This window comes from Nomascus leucogenys, chromosome 1a (assembly GCF_006542625.1).
Source record: "Nomascus leucogenys isolate Asia chromosome 1a, Asia_NLE_v1, whole genome shotgun sequence".
Lineage (NCBI taxonomy): Eukaryota > Metazoa > Chordata > Mammalia > Primates > Hylobatidae > Nomascus > Nomascus leucogenys.
Genome location: NC_044381.1, coordinates 49979137 through 49994039, shown reverse-complemented (window position 1 = coordinate 49994039; position 14903 = coordinate 49979137). Strand labels below are relative to the sequence as shown.

General features: G+C 39.6%; 1 protein-coding gene across 2 annotated transcripts in view; it reads right to left on the bottom strand.

The window, feature by feature from the left end:
• UBQLN1 (ubiquilin 1) overlaps positions 1-14903 on the bottom strand; it is a 48474-nt gene that overhangs the window by 11267 nt on the left and 22304 nt on the right. For both annotated transcript variants that reach the window (XM_003267455.3, XM_003267456.4), the window contains exons 2-6: positions 14674-14825; positions 11653-11768; positions 8506-8768; positions 7158-7316; positions 6440-6674 (exon numbers count right to left, since the gene is read on the bottom strand). In XM_003267455.3, coding sequence (XP_003267503.1) covers positions 6440-6674; positions 7158-7316; positions 8506-8768; positions 11653-11768; positions 14674-14825 — 925 coding nt within the window. The remainder of the gene's footprint in view (positions 1-6439; positions 6675-7157; positions 7317-8505; positions 8769-11652; positions 11769-14673; positions 14826-14903) is intronic.

Here is a 14903-nt window from a genome sequence, read left to right as displayed (position 1 = left end):
GATAGAATAAACTTCTTCCAAACTCCTGTTCATGTTGATATTTTGACATCCTCTCCATGAATTAGGAATGTTCTTAATGACATTGAGAATGGTGAATGAATCCTTTCCAGAAGGTTTTCAATTTACTTTGCCCAAATCCATTAGAGGACTCACTATCTAAGGCAGCTATAGTCTTATTAAATGTATTTCTTAAATAAGACTTGTAAGTTGAAAGTGCTCCTTGATCCATGGGCAGAATGCAGAATGAATGTTGTGTTAGTTAACAGGCATAAAAACAACATTAATCTCATTGCACATCTCCATCAAAGCTCTTGGGTGACTACATGCACTGTCAATGAGCACTAATATTTTGAAAGGAATCTTTTCCTTAGCAATGTCTCACCAGTAGACTTAAAATATTAAGTAAACCATGCTGTAAACAGATGTGCTGTCATCCAGGCTTTTTTTTTCCCCCTATTTACAGAGCATAGGCAGAATAGATCTAGCATCATTTTTAAGGCCCTAGGATTACTGGAATAATAAATGAGCACTGGCTTCAACTCAGTCATCAGACACATTAGCCCCAACAGTCAGCCTTTCCTTTGAAGTACTGAAGCTAAGAATTGACTTCTCTCTAGAAATGAAAATTCTAGATGATATTTTCTTCCAATAGAAGGCTGCTTTTCACCTACATTAAAAACTGGTCGTTTCATGTAGCCACGTTCCTTGATGATCTTAGGAGATCTTCTGGATAACTTGCTGCAGCTTCTACAACAGCACCTGCTACCTCACCTTGTACTTTTATGTTATGGAGATGGCTTCTTTCCTTAAACCTAAGCTAGTCAACCTCAGCTACTTTTCCAACTTTTCTTCTGCAGATTCCTTACCTCTCAGCTTTCATAGAATTAAAGAGTTAGGGCCTTGCTCTGGATTAGGCTTTGGCTTAAGGGAATGGTGTGGCTGGTGTGATCGCCTATCCAGATCACAACAATTTTCTCCACATCAGCAATAAAGTTGTTTCGCTTTCTTGTCATTCATGTCTTCACTGGAGTAGCACTTATAATTTTCTTCAAGAACTTTTCCTTCGCATTCACAACTTGGCTGTTTGGTGCAAGAGGCCTAGCTTTTGGCCTATCTTAGCTTCTGATATGCCTCCATCACTAAACAAGATTATTTCTAGCTTTTGATTTAAAGTAAGAGATGCAGGAGTCTTTTTTTATACTTGAATACTTAGAGGCCACTGAAGAGTTATTAACTGACCCAATTTCAATGTTGTGTCTCAGAGAATAGGGTGACCCAAGAAGAGGAAGAGAGACAAGGGGAACAGCCAGTCAGTTGAACAGTCAGAACACATACATTTACTGATTAAGTTCGCCAGGTACAAGGTGGTTCCTGGTACCCCAAAACAATTACTAAAGTAACATCAAAGATCACTGATTACAGAATCACCAAAACCGAATAATGAAAAAGCCTGAAATATTGTGAGAATTATCAAAATGTGACATAGAGACATGAAGTGGGCACATGCTGTTGGAAAAATGGTACTAACAGACTTGCTCAATGCAGGGTCACCGCAAACCTTCAAACTGTGAAAATCACACTATCTGTGAAGCCTAACAAAATGAGGTATGTCTGTATTCTAAGATAGGTTAGCAAATTACAACCTGCAGGACAAATCTGGCCTACAACATGTTTCTGCTAAGCCAATGAGTTAAAAATTGCTTTTACGTTTCAAGGCCAGGCATGGTGGTTCACACCTGTAATTCCAGCACTTTGGGAGGCTGAGGCGGGTGAATCATTTGAGGTCAGGAGTTCAAGCAGCCTGGCCAACATGGCGAAACCCCGTCTCCACTAAAGATACAAAAATCAGCTGGGTGTGGTGGTACACACCTGTAATCCCAGCTACTGGAGAGGCTAAGAAGGGAGAATCGTTTGAACCCAGGAGAAGAAGGTTGCAGTGAGTCAAGATCATACCACTGCACTCCAGCCTGGGTGACGACTCTGTCTCAAACAAAACAAACCAAAACAATTTTTGGTCAGGCGCAGTGACTCACACCTGTAATCCTAGCACTTTGGGGGGCCGAGGCAGACAGATCTCCCAAGGTCGGGAGTTTGAGACCAGCCTGGCCAACATGGTGAAACACTGTCTCTACTAAGAAAAAAATACAAAGAAATTAGCCAGGTGTGGTGGTGGGTGCCTGTAATCCCAGCTACTCAGGAGGCTGAGGCACAAGAATCACTAGAAACTGGGAGGCGGAGGTTGCAGTGAGCCGTGATCATGCTACTGCACTCCAGCCTGGGTGACAGGTCGAGAATCGGTCTTTAAAAAAAAGAAAAAAAAAATCTGCTTTTACGTTTTTATTTTTAAATAGTTAAGGGAAAAAAAATCCAAGATAAATATTTTGTGAAATGTGAAAACTATCTGAAATTCAAATTTCAATGTCCATGAATACCATTTTATTGGAACAGTCATTCTCACTTACTGTCTATGGGTGTTTTGCACTTTTACAAAAGCAGTGAGTACTTGCAACAGAAACTGTCTATGGTACTGTCACTCCTCCATACTGTTATTTGTTTTGTTTTGAGACAGGGTCTCGCTCCGTCTCCCAGGCTGGAGTGTGGTGACGCCATCACAGCTCACTGCAGCCTCAACCCCCCTAAGCACAGGTAATCCTCCCACGTCAGCCTCCCAAGTAGCTGTACTACAGCTTGCACACCATGCCCGGCTACTCTTTGTCTTCTTTGTACAGATGAGGTTTCACCATGTTGGCTAGGCTGGTCTCAAACTACTGCGCTCAAGCAATCCACCCACCTTAGCCTCCCAAAGTCCTGGGATAACAAGTATGAGCCACCATGCCACACCTGGCCTCCTTCATACTGTTGTTCAGTATACTACTACAAAACACAGTGAATCAGTTATACTCATGCAGCACAAAATCACTGCAGCATTAAAAAAAAATAATAACCAGTATATACCAATCATGCCAGAACAAGAAGGAAGGGGAGTTACAAATGTCAGGTTTTTAAGGCATAGTGGAATATATTTTATTAAATGAGATGGCAAAACTTGTGTTTCTTATGCAATGACACTAAAAGAATACAACATATATAAGCACTGCCGGACCAACCACTCATCACAATACTCCCCACTCACAGAAAAGCAATGGTCAGAAGAAATACAAACTTTAGAATGAAATACCTCATCATAGCCACTTTTTCACAAAAAAATAAAAATGAAAATAAGACTGCAACCAAAGTTAAGTTTCCAAGTGGCTTGTTAGCCAAAGAAAGCCAAGTACTAGTGATGACTAATTTAACAGTTAATTAAATCTTGACTGCAGTAACCAAATGTGTCGAGAAAATAAACTCGCTGAAGTCTACTCGGCTCTCAGGAAGAACAGTTTTTCTCAGAGTTAAGGGTATCAATATTCAATTTAAAAACAACACAAATGATTCTGAGTGCTATTTCTAAGTTCTTGATGAGCTGACAGATGTTACTGATACTGCTCAATTGTATGAGGAGTCAATGGCAAGTTTGAAGTGACCGGAAAATTACCCCCTATAAATAGTCTGAATGGAACAACCAGGGTAAGACCATTTTTTAAAAAGTTGAGAAATAAGAATTTGGTACTACTTGAAGTAGAATCTGCTAAGATGTGCTACATCTCATGGCAGCAAAAACATGCAGAATTAAAAGGACTTAGTTGGACATATTTTCAAAGCATATAAAAATGTAAGGTATTTAAAGACTATAGTTATTCACTGTCTTATTCATCAGTAGGTACTCTGGAAAATATTTGGATCTATCATGTTACTGAACCAGGAGTATCAATGAGGAGCACTGTTCACTCCTGTAAACTTAACCACAGTCAACTTCATGAATTTTTATTAACAATAGCTCAATATTCTGACATGCCTAACCACACAGAAGGTTGATAGTGGCTTAGCAGAGGTAAAGTTTCATTGCATTATTTTATTAGCTCATGCCAAAGATTAAAATTTTAGTAAACGAGAACCACTACCCTGCCAACCCTCCAACAACCAAACATTGAATTACTATATGAATTCGTTTTTGTTAGACTTGGTAATGCTTATGCGTGAATTCAACCTAAAACTACAAAGCAAAACAGCATTTATGTGTGATCATACTAAAGTCATTTTGACAACTAAAATTGTTTGAATCACAAGCAATGTCAAGGTGCTTTGCAGACTTCCTATGCCGTCAAAAAAAAAAAAAAAAAAAATCACAAGAAGCAAGATCTCCATTCTCACAAATTTGCAGATTTACTTTTGAGCTCATACTACCAGCAACATTTTTCAGACCTCAATGCAAATGCAAAGGCAACTGACATTTCAAAGTTCAATTAACTGTGCAATTGAGGAGCTACTAACCTAACTTTCACTTTGAAGTGATTAATCTGAATGTAATGGCATGTTAAAAACAACATTATCTAATGGAATTCTATAAATGCCTTCCACACTGATAAACATGCTATTAAAATCAAATGCTTTTGGAATGAGTACGTATTTTGAATAAAGTCAGTCAAGTCTCACCACGTATAACAGATGAACTTTGCAATTTTGGTAAACAGAACACTGAACCCCAATTATGCAAAATGTTATTCCCCCAAAAAAGTCCCATTCCTCTTATCAGTAGATACAAGGAAAATATTGTAACTAAATATTACCAAATTTTTTATTTTTTCAATTAAAAAGTTTGTGGGAATTTGTTTTGTCTCTTGATGTAATACATTCTCCATTTTGCCTCTTGGCCAGCAATACCTAAAGTATTATCTGACCCTTCACATGAAAAATCTGTCAACTCCTGCTCTAACGCTTCCTTACATTCTAGAGCAGGTGCTTACAGGACCAAAGAAGAGTCAAGAATTTCATCTTTACATGTGTATGTGTGCATATATGTATGCATCAAATGTCACAGTTGAGTAAGAATCATAATACTGTACAAATACGCTGACAATCTGATAGGCCAGGAGAGTAAGTTCATTCTTGCTATTTCTTGTTTTCCCTTGATGGAAATATTAACATGAAATGTTAAAGTATCAAACCATTAAGTATCTGAGTAAAAGGTTGCAAAACTGATTTTTGGTTTTTGGTTTTTTAGACAAAAGTTATTACTGTAGACAACCATGGTAAAGGGAAAGAAAACAACAGCTTAACCAGTCAGGAAATATGATTAAATCTTTGCCTGCTCTATACCCTTTAAAGTAAGAACAATGCAACTCTCTCAAAAGATTGTTAGTATCAAGTAAGAATTAAGTAGAATATAGAACAGAATATTTTTTATTGATTTAAAAATGGTATTACTTCAGTTTTTACAAAACCTATATTATAAACATAAATCTCAAGATATCCACTGTATTCTATAAAATATGTATCAACTGTGATCATTAATTACTCTTCCCATTATGATTCTTCTTTCAGCAATTAATTTTAAAAAATTCTTCATCCAGCACCTCATCTTTCCAATTCCTCTGCCAAAGTACAGGCATCTTTTAAAACATACCCAGTCTGTCTCATCTTAGAGAAGTGCTCCCATGTCTCCATTTCTTCCTACTTATATGCCAAGTATTAGGACTAAAGTTGTCACTATGGCTAATGATCTTGGACCTAATTCACGGACAAAACATCCGCATGTAGTATCTGAATAGCTTAAAGGAAGACATCTATTTACTGAGTCCAGTCTACAGAAAAGTGGACAAAAGTAAATTTCTAACCTGTTCACACATGAGAATCTGCTTTACACAAACACAGATCTTAACCCCACTATGAAAGATTTGGCTCCACAAAGTCTGAGGGTAAGATCTGGGAATCTGATTTTTAACAAACCTGGCAGGTTCTCTGATGCAGCCAGTATAGCCTTGACCTCAAGACAGGTGCTTCACAATCTACTGATCTAAAATACAAAACCAGGCTAAAGACAGCAAACATGTGCTCTAGTAACAACTACACAGGTAAATAAGCGTTCTCTCTACATTTAAAGCTTCCTTTAAAAAACAAAGTGTGACCAGGTGCAGTGGCTCACACCTATAATCCCAGCAATTTGGGAGGCCGAGGCAGGCGGATCACCTGAGGTCAGGAGTTCAACACCAGCCTGACCAACATGGAGAAACCCTGTCTCTACTAAAAATACAAAATTAGCCGGGCATGGTGGCAGGCGCCTGTAATCCCAGCTACTCGGGAGGCTGAGGCAGAAGAATCACTTGAACCCAGGAGGCGGAGGTTGCGGTGAGCTGAGATCGTGCCATTGTACTCCAGCCCGGGCAACAAGAGTGAAGCTCTATCTCAAAAAAACAAAACAAAACAAAAGCAACATGAAAAAGATAGTTTATAAAAGATACCATACATACACACAAAAGCACAAAGAATGAGAGTATAAACAATGTCTTAATTATGTAAATGAGGACAAAAAAGAAAAAAGCCTGAGTTGTTAAAAGCATACCTCCTACTCCAGGCACCAAATTTGGCGCAGTAGTACTCTGCCCAGAAGTGCCACTGGCAGTACTACCAGTAGTGCCACCCACAGTGCTGGCAGTGCCGCTGGAAGCTGATGAACTCTGGGAAGTCTGTGGAGCCCATGGATTGGGTAGTGGATCTCTATTTTCTGTACGGGAAGGTTGACTACCTTCACCAGAGGATGTATTGCTCACCAAGGAAGCAAATGGATTACCACCAAACTGTAATAAAAGACATAAAAATCACAAAGAATAAGCTTTTGTTTTAAATAAGATACGAAACTTTCTTTTTTTTTTTTTTTTTTTGAGATGGAGTCTCGCTGTCACCCAGGCTGGAGTGCAGTGGCGTGATCTCGGCTCACTGCAAGCTCTGCCTCCTGGGTTCACACCATTCTCCTGCCTCAGCCTCCTGAGTAGCTGGGACTACAGGCGCCCACCACCACACCCAGCTAATTTTTTGTATTTTTAGTAGAGACGGGGTTTCACCGTGTTAGCTAGGACGGTCTCGATCTCCTGACCCTGGGATCCACCCGCCTCAACCTCCCAAAGTGCTGGGATTACAGGCGTGAGCCACAGCACCCGGCCACTGAACTTTTTAAAAATTGAAAACCACATTCCTCATATAAAAGCTACCCTCAATCATACACATATTTGTGTTAAAACAGAAGCTACTCTTTGGCCTGAACCTTGGAGCCAGTGGATCACCTGCTCTTGTGCAGCACTCAGCATTGGTTCCTGAATATCTGTGTACATGCGCCTTAAAGCATTATATCCCCCTGGGATGCTTTCTAGGTTGCTCAAGGCTCGGTCCTGGTTCCTCATCATCTCCTGCATCATTGCTGGATTCCTGGCAAGTTCCAACGTCTAAGAAAAAGATTTCCGAAAAAATAAAGAGAAAAAAAAAGGCATTGAAATACACATGAATTACATTAATTACTTTATTAACTGCCATTAAACAAAGTTTATGGGAGGCCACTGTTTTGTTTTGTTTTGTTTTGTTTTTTTAACTTTTTTGAGACAGAGTCTTGCTTTGTCTCCCAGGCTGGAGTGCAGTGGCATGATCTTGGTTCACTGCAAGCTCCGCCTCCCGGGTTCACACCCATTCTCCTGCCTCAGCCTCCCGAGTAGCTGGGACTACAGGGACCTGCCACCACACCCGGCTAATTTTTTTTGTATTTTTTAGTAGAGACAGGGTTTCGCCATGTTAGCCAGGATGGTCTTGATCTCCTGACCTCGTGATCCACCCGCCTTGGCTTCCCACAGTGCTGGGATTACAGGCGTGAGCCACCGCGCCCAGCCAGGAGGCCACTGTTTTGGACCAGCCTCCTGCACCATGCCCCAGCAGACCACACCAAACCAAAATAGAGCCACTTGTGCCAAATGCCACGTAATCAAAGTGAACTATGAAAAGGGCCAGTTTTTCCCCCAAAACCATAGTAAGCTGCAGTCAATGTGAGTCACTGTAACAAGAAAGAGTTCCCTCCATTTTAACCCTATTAGGAAAGTAACTTTGAAATGACCCAGCTGCTTTTTGTTCGTTTTTGCTTTCTTCAGCCGTTTTATGCCTATAAAGCCAACCTCTTCTGCTCAGCTCATGAGAACACTCTATTTTATAAAATGAGGTGTTGTCTTGATTCTACAATCACAAATAAAAACCAATTAAAGCTTTAAAGTTGTTGCAATTTGTATTCAATATATAAGGCAGGAGATTATTTTAAATAATCCCTGGTATATTTCACCTCAAAAAAGCAACTTAGCATTCAAATAACATAATGAAGGAAGCACTTTGTTATGCGTGAATTTCCCATCTCCAGCATTGGACTTTTTGATTCTTAAGCCTTCAAAATAAACTATTTACAAAGATCCTTCAATTTAACAGAAAATTCAGAGTTCAAATAGCCAAATTAGTGCTTTGTTGAGTTTTCTTAAACAAAGATAAGGACTTCTCTCTTTAGCTTAACCATACATACAGGACAATCTCGTTAACCACAGAAAATTAAATAACAAATATATCATTCTTTAGCTAAACGAACTGAAAGAACTTTCTACATACTTGTCTCATTATATCTGGATTATTCAACATATGACTAATTTCTGGATTTCTCTGTATCAACTGCTGCATTTGTGGATTGGCCATAATTAATTGTCTCATCAGGTCAGGATTTGAGAGCATGCTCTGAACAAAGGGATTTTCCATGATCTGGACCATCATTTCAGGGTTAGACAAAAGTTGTCGCTGCATCTGACTCTGTAGTTCAGAGAAGTTGGTAGTATTCAAACCCAAGCTACTCAGACCTGCAAGTCCCCCAAGGCCACCTAAGAGGATAAAGGGCAAAAACATACAAATCAAAGTCAGAAAATTTATCATTAACATGACATAAAATATGAAGATGCAAAAAAGTATTAGTTGACCCAATAGTCTATTACAAGAAATCATTTAAAAACAAATCGAATACCTATTACTAATATTTAATTCCTATCATTGAAATTAGCCAAAAATTTATACTTTGGTTATTAAATTTAAGTAATAAAATCAACAAAATATATTTTCATGTGTGTAGTATAATACATAAATATATTTGGTCTTTCTCCTTCATCCTGAGTTACTAAAACTTCGGAATTTTCTGAGTGACAGGAGCATCTTTTATTATTCATTACAAGCCCTGTTGATCATTATGCTAATGAAGTGACTTAGGCCCCTGGATAGCCTCAGAAAGGAGCTGGTCACCAGAAAGACAAAGTGATTAAAGGGCTAAAACTTTCAGCCCCACCCACCAAGAAAGTAAGGGTAGGGAGGTGGAGATAGAGCTCTATGCAAATTCTTCAACAAGATTAAGAAAACTCAAAATGAAAAGCACATCTGAGTGTTAGGAGGGTTGTGCGCTGAGGAGACCTGGATGGAACCTTTGAGCCCAACTTCCATCCCCCACAGACCCATACCTTGTGCCCTAATAATTATCTTCCAAGCATGTGTCTGTTTCTGAGTTGTATCCTTTATAATAAACAGGTAAACATAAGTGTTTCCTTGAGTTCTAGGTGTGATTCTAGCAATTATTAAACCTGAGGAGGTGGTCAGGGGAACCCCCAATTTAGAGCTGGTCAGTCAGAAGTACAGGTAGCCTAGAACTTGTGACCAGTATCTGAAGTAGGGGCAGTCTTGCAGGACTGAGTCTGCTAACTTGTGAGATTGGATACTAACTGTAGGTAGGTAGTAACAGAAATGAAGCTGAATCTTGGACACAGAGCTGGTATTGGACAATTGGCTGGTGTCAGAAAAAACACTCCAGATTATGCCAGCTAAAGGGAGAAATAATAAATACACACACCAGACTATACTTCTAATAATCTTTCCAAAAGACTAGCTTTTTATTAACAGGAAGCAGAATTCACCTATAAACACTGGGTACAAGAGGGCTGATACTGCCAGTCAAGGAGACAGAAAGCCAGGGAATACCTGGAAATAGATTTCTCTTTGGAGGACTTAAATCAAGGAGAAACCTAACAGAGCAACAGGATGACCAAGTGCTTATCACAAAGTGTTTACTTTGTAAAATTACATAACCAACCAAATGCATTCATTTCTCACTTACTGAGCACTTTTTATATATGTCAGAGACTATATTACATATGTATTGAGAATAAGGCAACAAGAAAGACATCCTCAGAACTCAATCTAGTGGGAAAGACAGACAAGAAAATAAATGTCTCTACAGATGTTAAATACTTCAGTAAAGAATATTCACAGGATATTATGGTAATATAACCCAAGTGGAATGGCTACTTTCAGAAGAAGAGATGACACTTAATGAGTCTGGAACATAAATACTTTGGCAAGGAAACGTGAAGAAGGTTAGGAGGGGGACTGAATACTAGGCACAATGAACACCATATACGAAAAGCACAAAGATAAATGTATTAATGCATTCTTAAAACCACAAAAACTTCAGTATGACTAACTACAGTAGCAGACAGCAGTGCTCACCAAACATTTCATTTTGCAGCCTTATTATTTCTTTTGCACTTGGACAGGCCTATGTGAAATGCCAAAGGACTACAAGAAATGATATGTGCCACTTCTGGCCAAAGTATAGCAGGTTCAACTTAAAACCCTGTAACTGTCTCTTCTGCCATGTTCCAAATGGTAGAGTTATAATACAGCAGAATGAAAAATGACTTTCATTAGCTTGAGTCTCTGAGGGACTATACGGATGGGCACCTTACAAACCGGTAAAAAGCAAGCAGCATGCAGAAAAATGTAGCAAGAAATGAAGCTTTGTTGTAATAAGCCGCTGAGTTTGGCTATTATCAAAAGAAAATGGATAACAGCACTTTGGCAGATCACAAATTCAGGACATCTATAACATCCTGGCTAACACGGTGAAACCCAGTCTCTACTAAAAATACAAAAAAATTAGCCAGGCGTGGTGGCACACTCCTATAATCCCAGCTACTCGGGAGGCTGAGGTAGGAGAATCGCTTGAACCTGGGAGGTGGAGGTTGCAGTGAGCCGAGATCACGCCACTGCACTCCAGCCTGGGCGACAGAGCAAGACTCTGTCTCAAAAAAAAAAAAAAAAAAAAAATTCCACAAAACCTCAATATGTAAATCTAATATAGGCCAGGCACAGTGGCTTTCATCTGTAACCCCAGCATTCTGGGACGCCAGCAGGACACCGTAAGCCAGGAATTTGAGGCTGCAGTGAGCTATGGATGGCATCATTGCACTCTAGCCTCAGTGACTGAGCAAGATCCTGCCTCTCTTAAAAAACAAACTAATATAAGAAAAACAAAAGCAGTTTTAGGCTAGGCTGGCTTCCCAGACCCCCTTCCATGTGTTCAGGACGGTTACAAAATAACTAATGCAGTCTGATCCCTTCCTTTTACAAATGAAAAAATTATTCAGGGACGCTGGCTTACGGTTAATAACCAGCTAATCTTACTCATACTAAATTATGTGGTAGTCAGATCAGGTATACACAAACTACATCTCTTTCATTATTAAAAAGAAAGGCGCCAACTGATATGTAAGAATATCCATATCCCTAACTACTTCCTTAATATCTACAATTATAGGAATATGGTTTTTTTAAATTTTTGTTGTTAAAGTGACAATGTTTTATTTTCTCATTTTATCTGAAACTACCCAGGAAAGGAAAAGAGTATTTTTTCCCATCCCTACTGGAATGACTAAAGACACTTACCTAAACCAAAAGGGTTGCTAGTAGCAGAACCAGATGTGGAGTTACTATTAGGAGTTGATGACATAGTGACATTGCTTCCAGCTGTATTTGTTTGCTGAGCTGAATGATCCTGAGGCCTAGGGAAAATAATTAATCACAGAGTAAGCAGTAGAGCTGATTATTTTTAAAAGAACGACTGAAGGCCAAGCACGGTGGCTCACTCCTGTAATTCCAGCACTTTGGGAGGCCGAGGTTGGCCGATCACGAGGTCAAGAGATCGAGACCATCCTGGCTAACACGGTGAAACCCCGTCTCTACTAAACATACAAAAAATTAGCCGGGCGTGATGGCGAGCGCCTGTAGTCCCAGCTACTTGGGAGGCTGAGGCGGGAGAATGGCAAGAACCCGGGAGGCGGAGCTTGCAGTGAGCGAGATCGCGCCACTGCACTCCTTCCAGCCTGGGCAACAGAGCGAGACTCCGTCTCAAAAAAAAAAAAAAAAAAGAACCACTGAAATCCTGACATCTAGAAATAAAGGGTAAACTCTCGGACCAAATCAAATTATCATTTAGTAAAAAGCCTGAGAAAACTAAGCATTAGAAACAAAAAATACAAAATAAAATAAAACCCTACAAAATACAAAATATGCTGCAACTGCCCCTCCTCTCTGAGTATAATGTACACAAATATTTCATTAGTTTCAATCATATTGCTTATGTAAGAGAGGGAGGTAGGTTATCTCATAAGAGGGAAGCCAATTACCAGTTACACCCACAAAGCTTGACTATATAAAAAACTTTTTTATCTTGGCCAGGCGCGGTGGCTCACGCCTGTAATCCCAGCACTCTGTGAGGCCGAGGCAGGCGATCACCTGAGGTCAGGAGTTCAAGACCAGCCTGGCCAACATGGTAAAACCCTGTCTCTACTAAAAATACAAAAATCAGCCGGGCAAGATGGCACATGCCTGTAATCCCAGCTACTCAGGAGGCTGAGGCAGGAGGATTGCTTGAACCCAGGAGGCGGAGGTTGTAGTGAGCCAAGATTGCGCCACTGCACTCCAGCCTGGGTGACAGAGCGAGACTCTCGAAAAACAAACAAACAAAAAAAACCCACAACTTTTTTATCTATCCCCTTCTAGTTCTTGAGGGTTATAAGCCAGTTTTACTCTGGCCCTTGAAATTCTTGAAAACAATAAAAAGCGAGAGACTTCACCAAAATAAAGCCAACAAATCAATATGATTAATAATTATTACTTTATTAATTTATTTTTTTTAAAGACAGAGTCTTGCTCTGTCACCCAGGCTGGAAGTGCATGGCATGATCTCGGCTCACTGTAACCTCCGCCTCCCAGGTTCAAGCGATTCTCCTGCCTCAGCCTCCTGAGTAGCTGGAACTATAGGTGCACACCACTGTGCTGGGCTATTTTTTGTATTTTTAGTAGAGACAGGGTTTCACCATGTTGACCATGCTGCTCTGGAACTCCTGACGTCAGGTGATCTGCCCACCTCACTCTCCCAAAGTGCTCAGATTCCAGGTGTGAGCCACCAGGCCTGGCCTGATTATTAGTTAGTATTATCTCTAAAAGGAAATAAGTCAGGCAAGGTGGCTCATGCCTGTAATCCCAGCACTTTGGGAGGCCAAGGCTGGCGGATCACCTGAGTTCAGGAGTTCATGACCAGCCCGGCCAACATGAGGAAATCCCGTCTCTATTAAAAATACAAAATTAGCCGGGCGTGGTGGTGCATGCCTGTAATTCCAGCTACTTGGGAGGCTGAAGCAGGAGAATCGCTTGAACCCGGAGGCAGACGTTGCAGTGAGCTGAGATCGCGCCGTTGCACTCCAGCCTGGGTGACAAGAGTGAAAATCTGTCTCAAAAAAAAAGTAAGGAAATAAAAAAACCCTTCCAGATGATACCAGGTAAGAGCTTTGAATCCCACTCATTGCTTCTTTCCCTGAATTTAGCTAAGGCACACATTTTTCCATTTTAACGTCTCTGAAATCAGGATCTGTCTTACAATTGCTGACAGCCAGGCATCAACTACATGCCTGCACATGTAGTCTACATGACTTCAACTGAATGCCTGGATACACTGTTGTATCATACGTAATGGGCTTAGTTACCACATTAAGTGTCTTCAAAATAATTACACTATTAATTGGTACTGATAGAAGTTACCATGTATTCAGAATAGCACCAAAATAGAAGGAATATTTTGAATGAGTAAAGCAAGTATTTGCTGTTGGTGAATACCAGCATAAAAACTTACAGAATGAGTGTTAATGGCTTGGAACAAAACCCTGGAGAAAATACTGGAAAGCTCTTTTAAGCAATGCTACACTACCAACACTCTTGACAGAACAGAGTTTGATACTGTATGAAAAAATATGGACACTGACAACTAAGTCTTTGTATGTTACGCAAGAGTGAGATGATAAAATTCCATACCCATGTAAGTCTAAAGGAGCTCTTTCACTAAGTATAAAATAAACATTTTAAGTGACAAGAAAACATCAATTCAGTTAGCAGTATTCTTTCTTAGTGATATACAAAGGTATCTCTTTAAACAGCTGGACACTGTGGCATGCACCTACAGTCCCAGGCTGACATGGGAGCATCACTTGAGCCCAACCTGGGCAACATGGCATGACTCTGTCTCTTTAAAAAAAAAAAAAGTTCCTTAGACTTAATGAAATATGATTATCAATTTGTGGTTTGCTAAGGAGATAAGTTACTCATGATCTTTGTCTAAAAATTTCCTTACTAAAAGAAAAGCTAAAAACTTGCTTGTTCTAATGCAAATAAGTTAGATATGAAAACTAAATACCAATGAACCTTGTAAAATATGAAATGGTTATCTGACAATCGTGTAAGCATTAACATGGAATCACTTTTTTAAAAAAAATTGTTATCGACAGCAAAGAAAGAATTTTAACTATTTAAATATTAATGACAGGGAAAGTAATTTACAGCCAACACTAGTTACTTTCAGAAGTATGAACATTTATCCACGATTTTAAAGCTGCACATCTTCCAAAACCATACCTGTTTTGTGTTTTAATGACAAGGTGAACAGTAAGTCCATCATGAATTCCATGCTGACTCAAGGTATCTTGATCTTTCAAAATTTTTCCAGCAAATATCAACACAAGTTGGTCAGTATGCGATTTAAAACGTTTAGAGATTTCTTCCTTAAACTAAATAAAAATAAAATAAGTATGTATTACAGTTGTTTGCACAGCACCATACAGTCTAGTTTCTACAGGTACCTCATA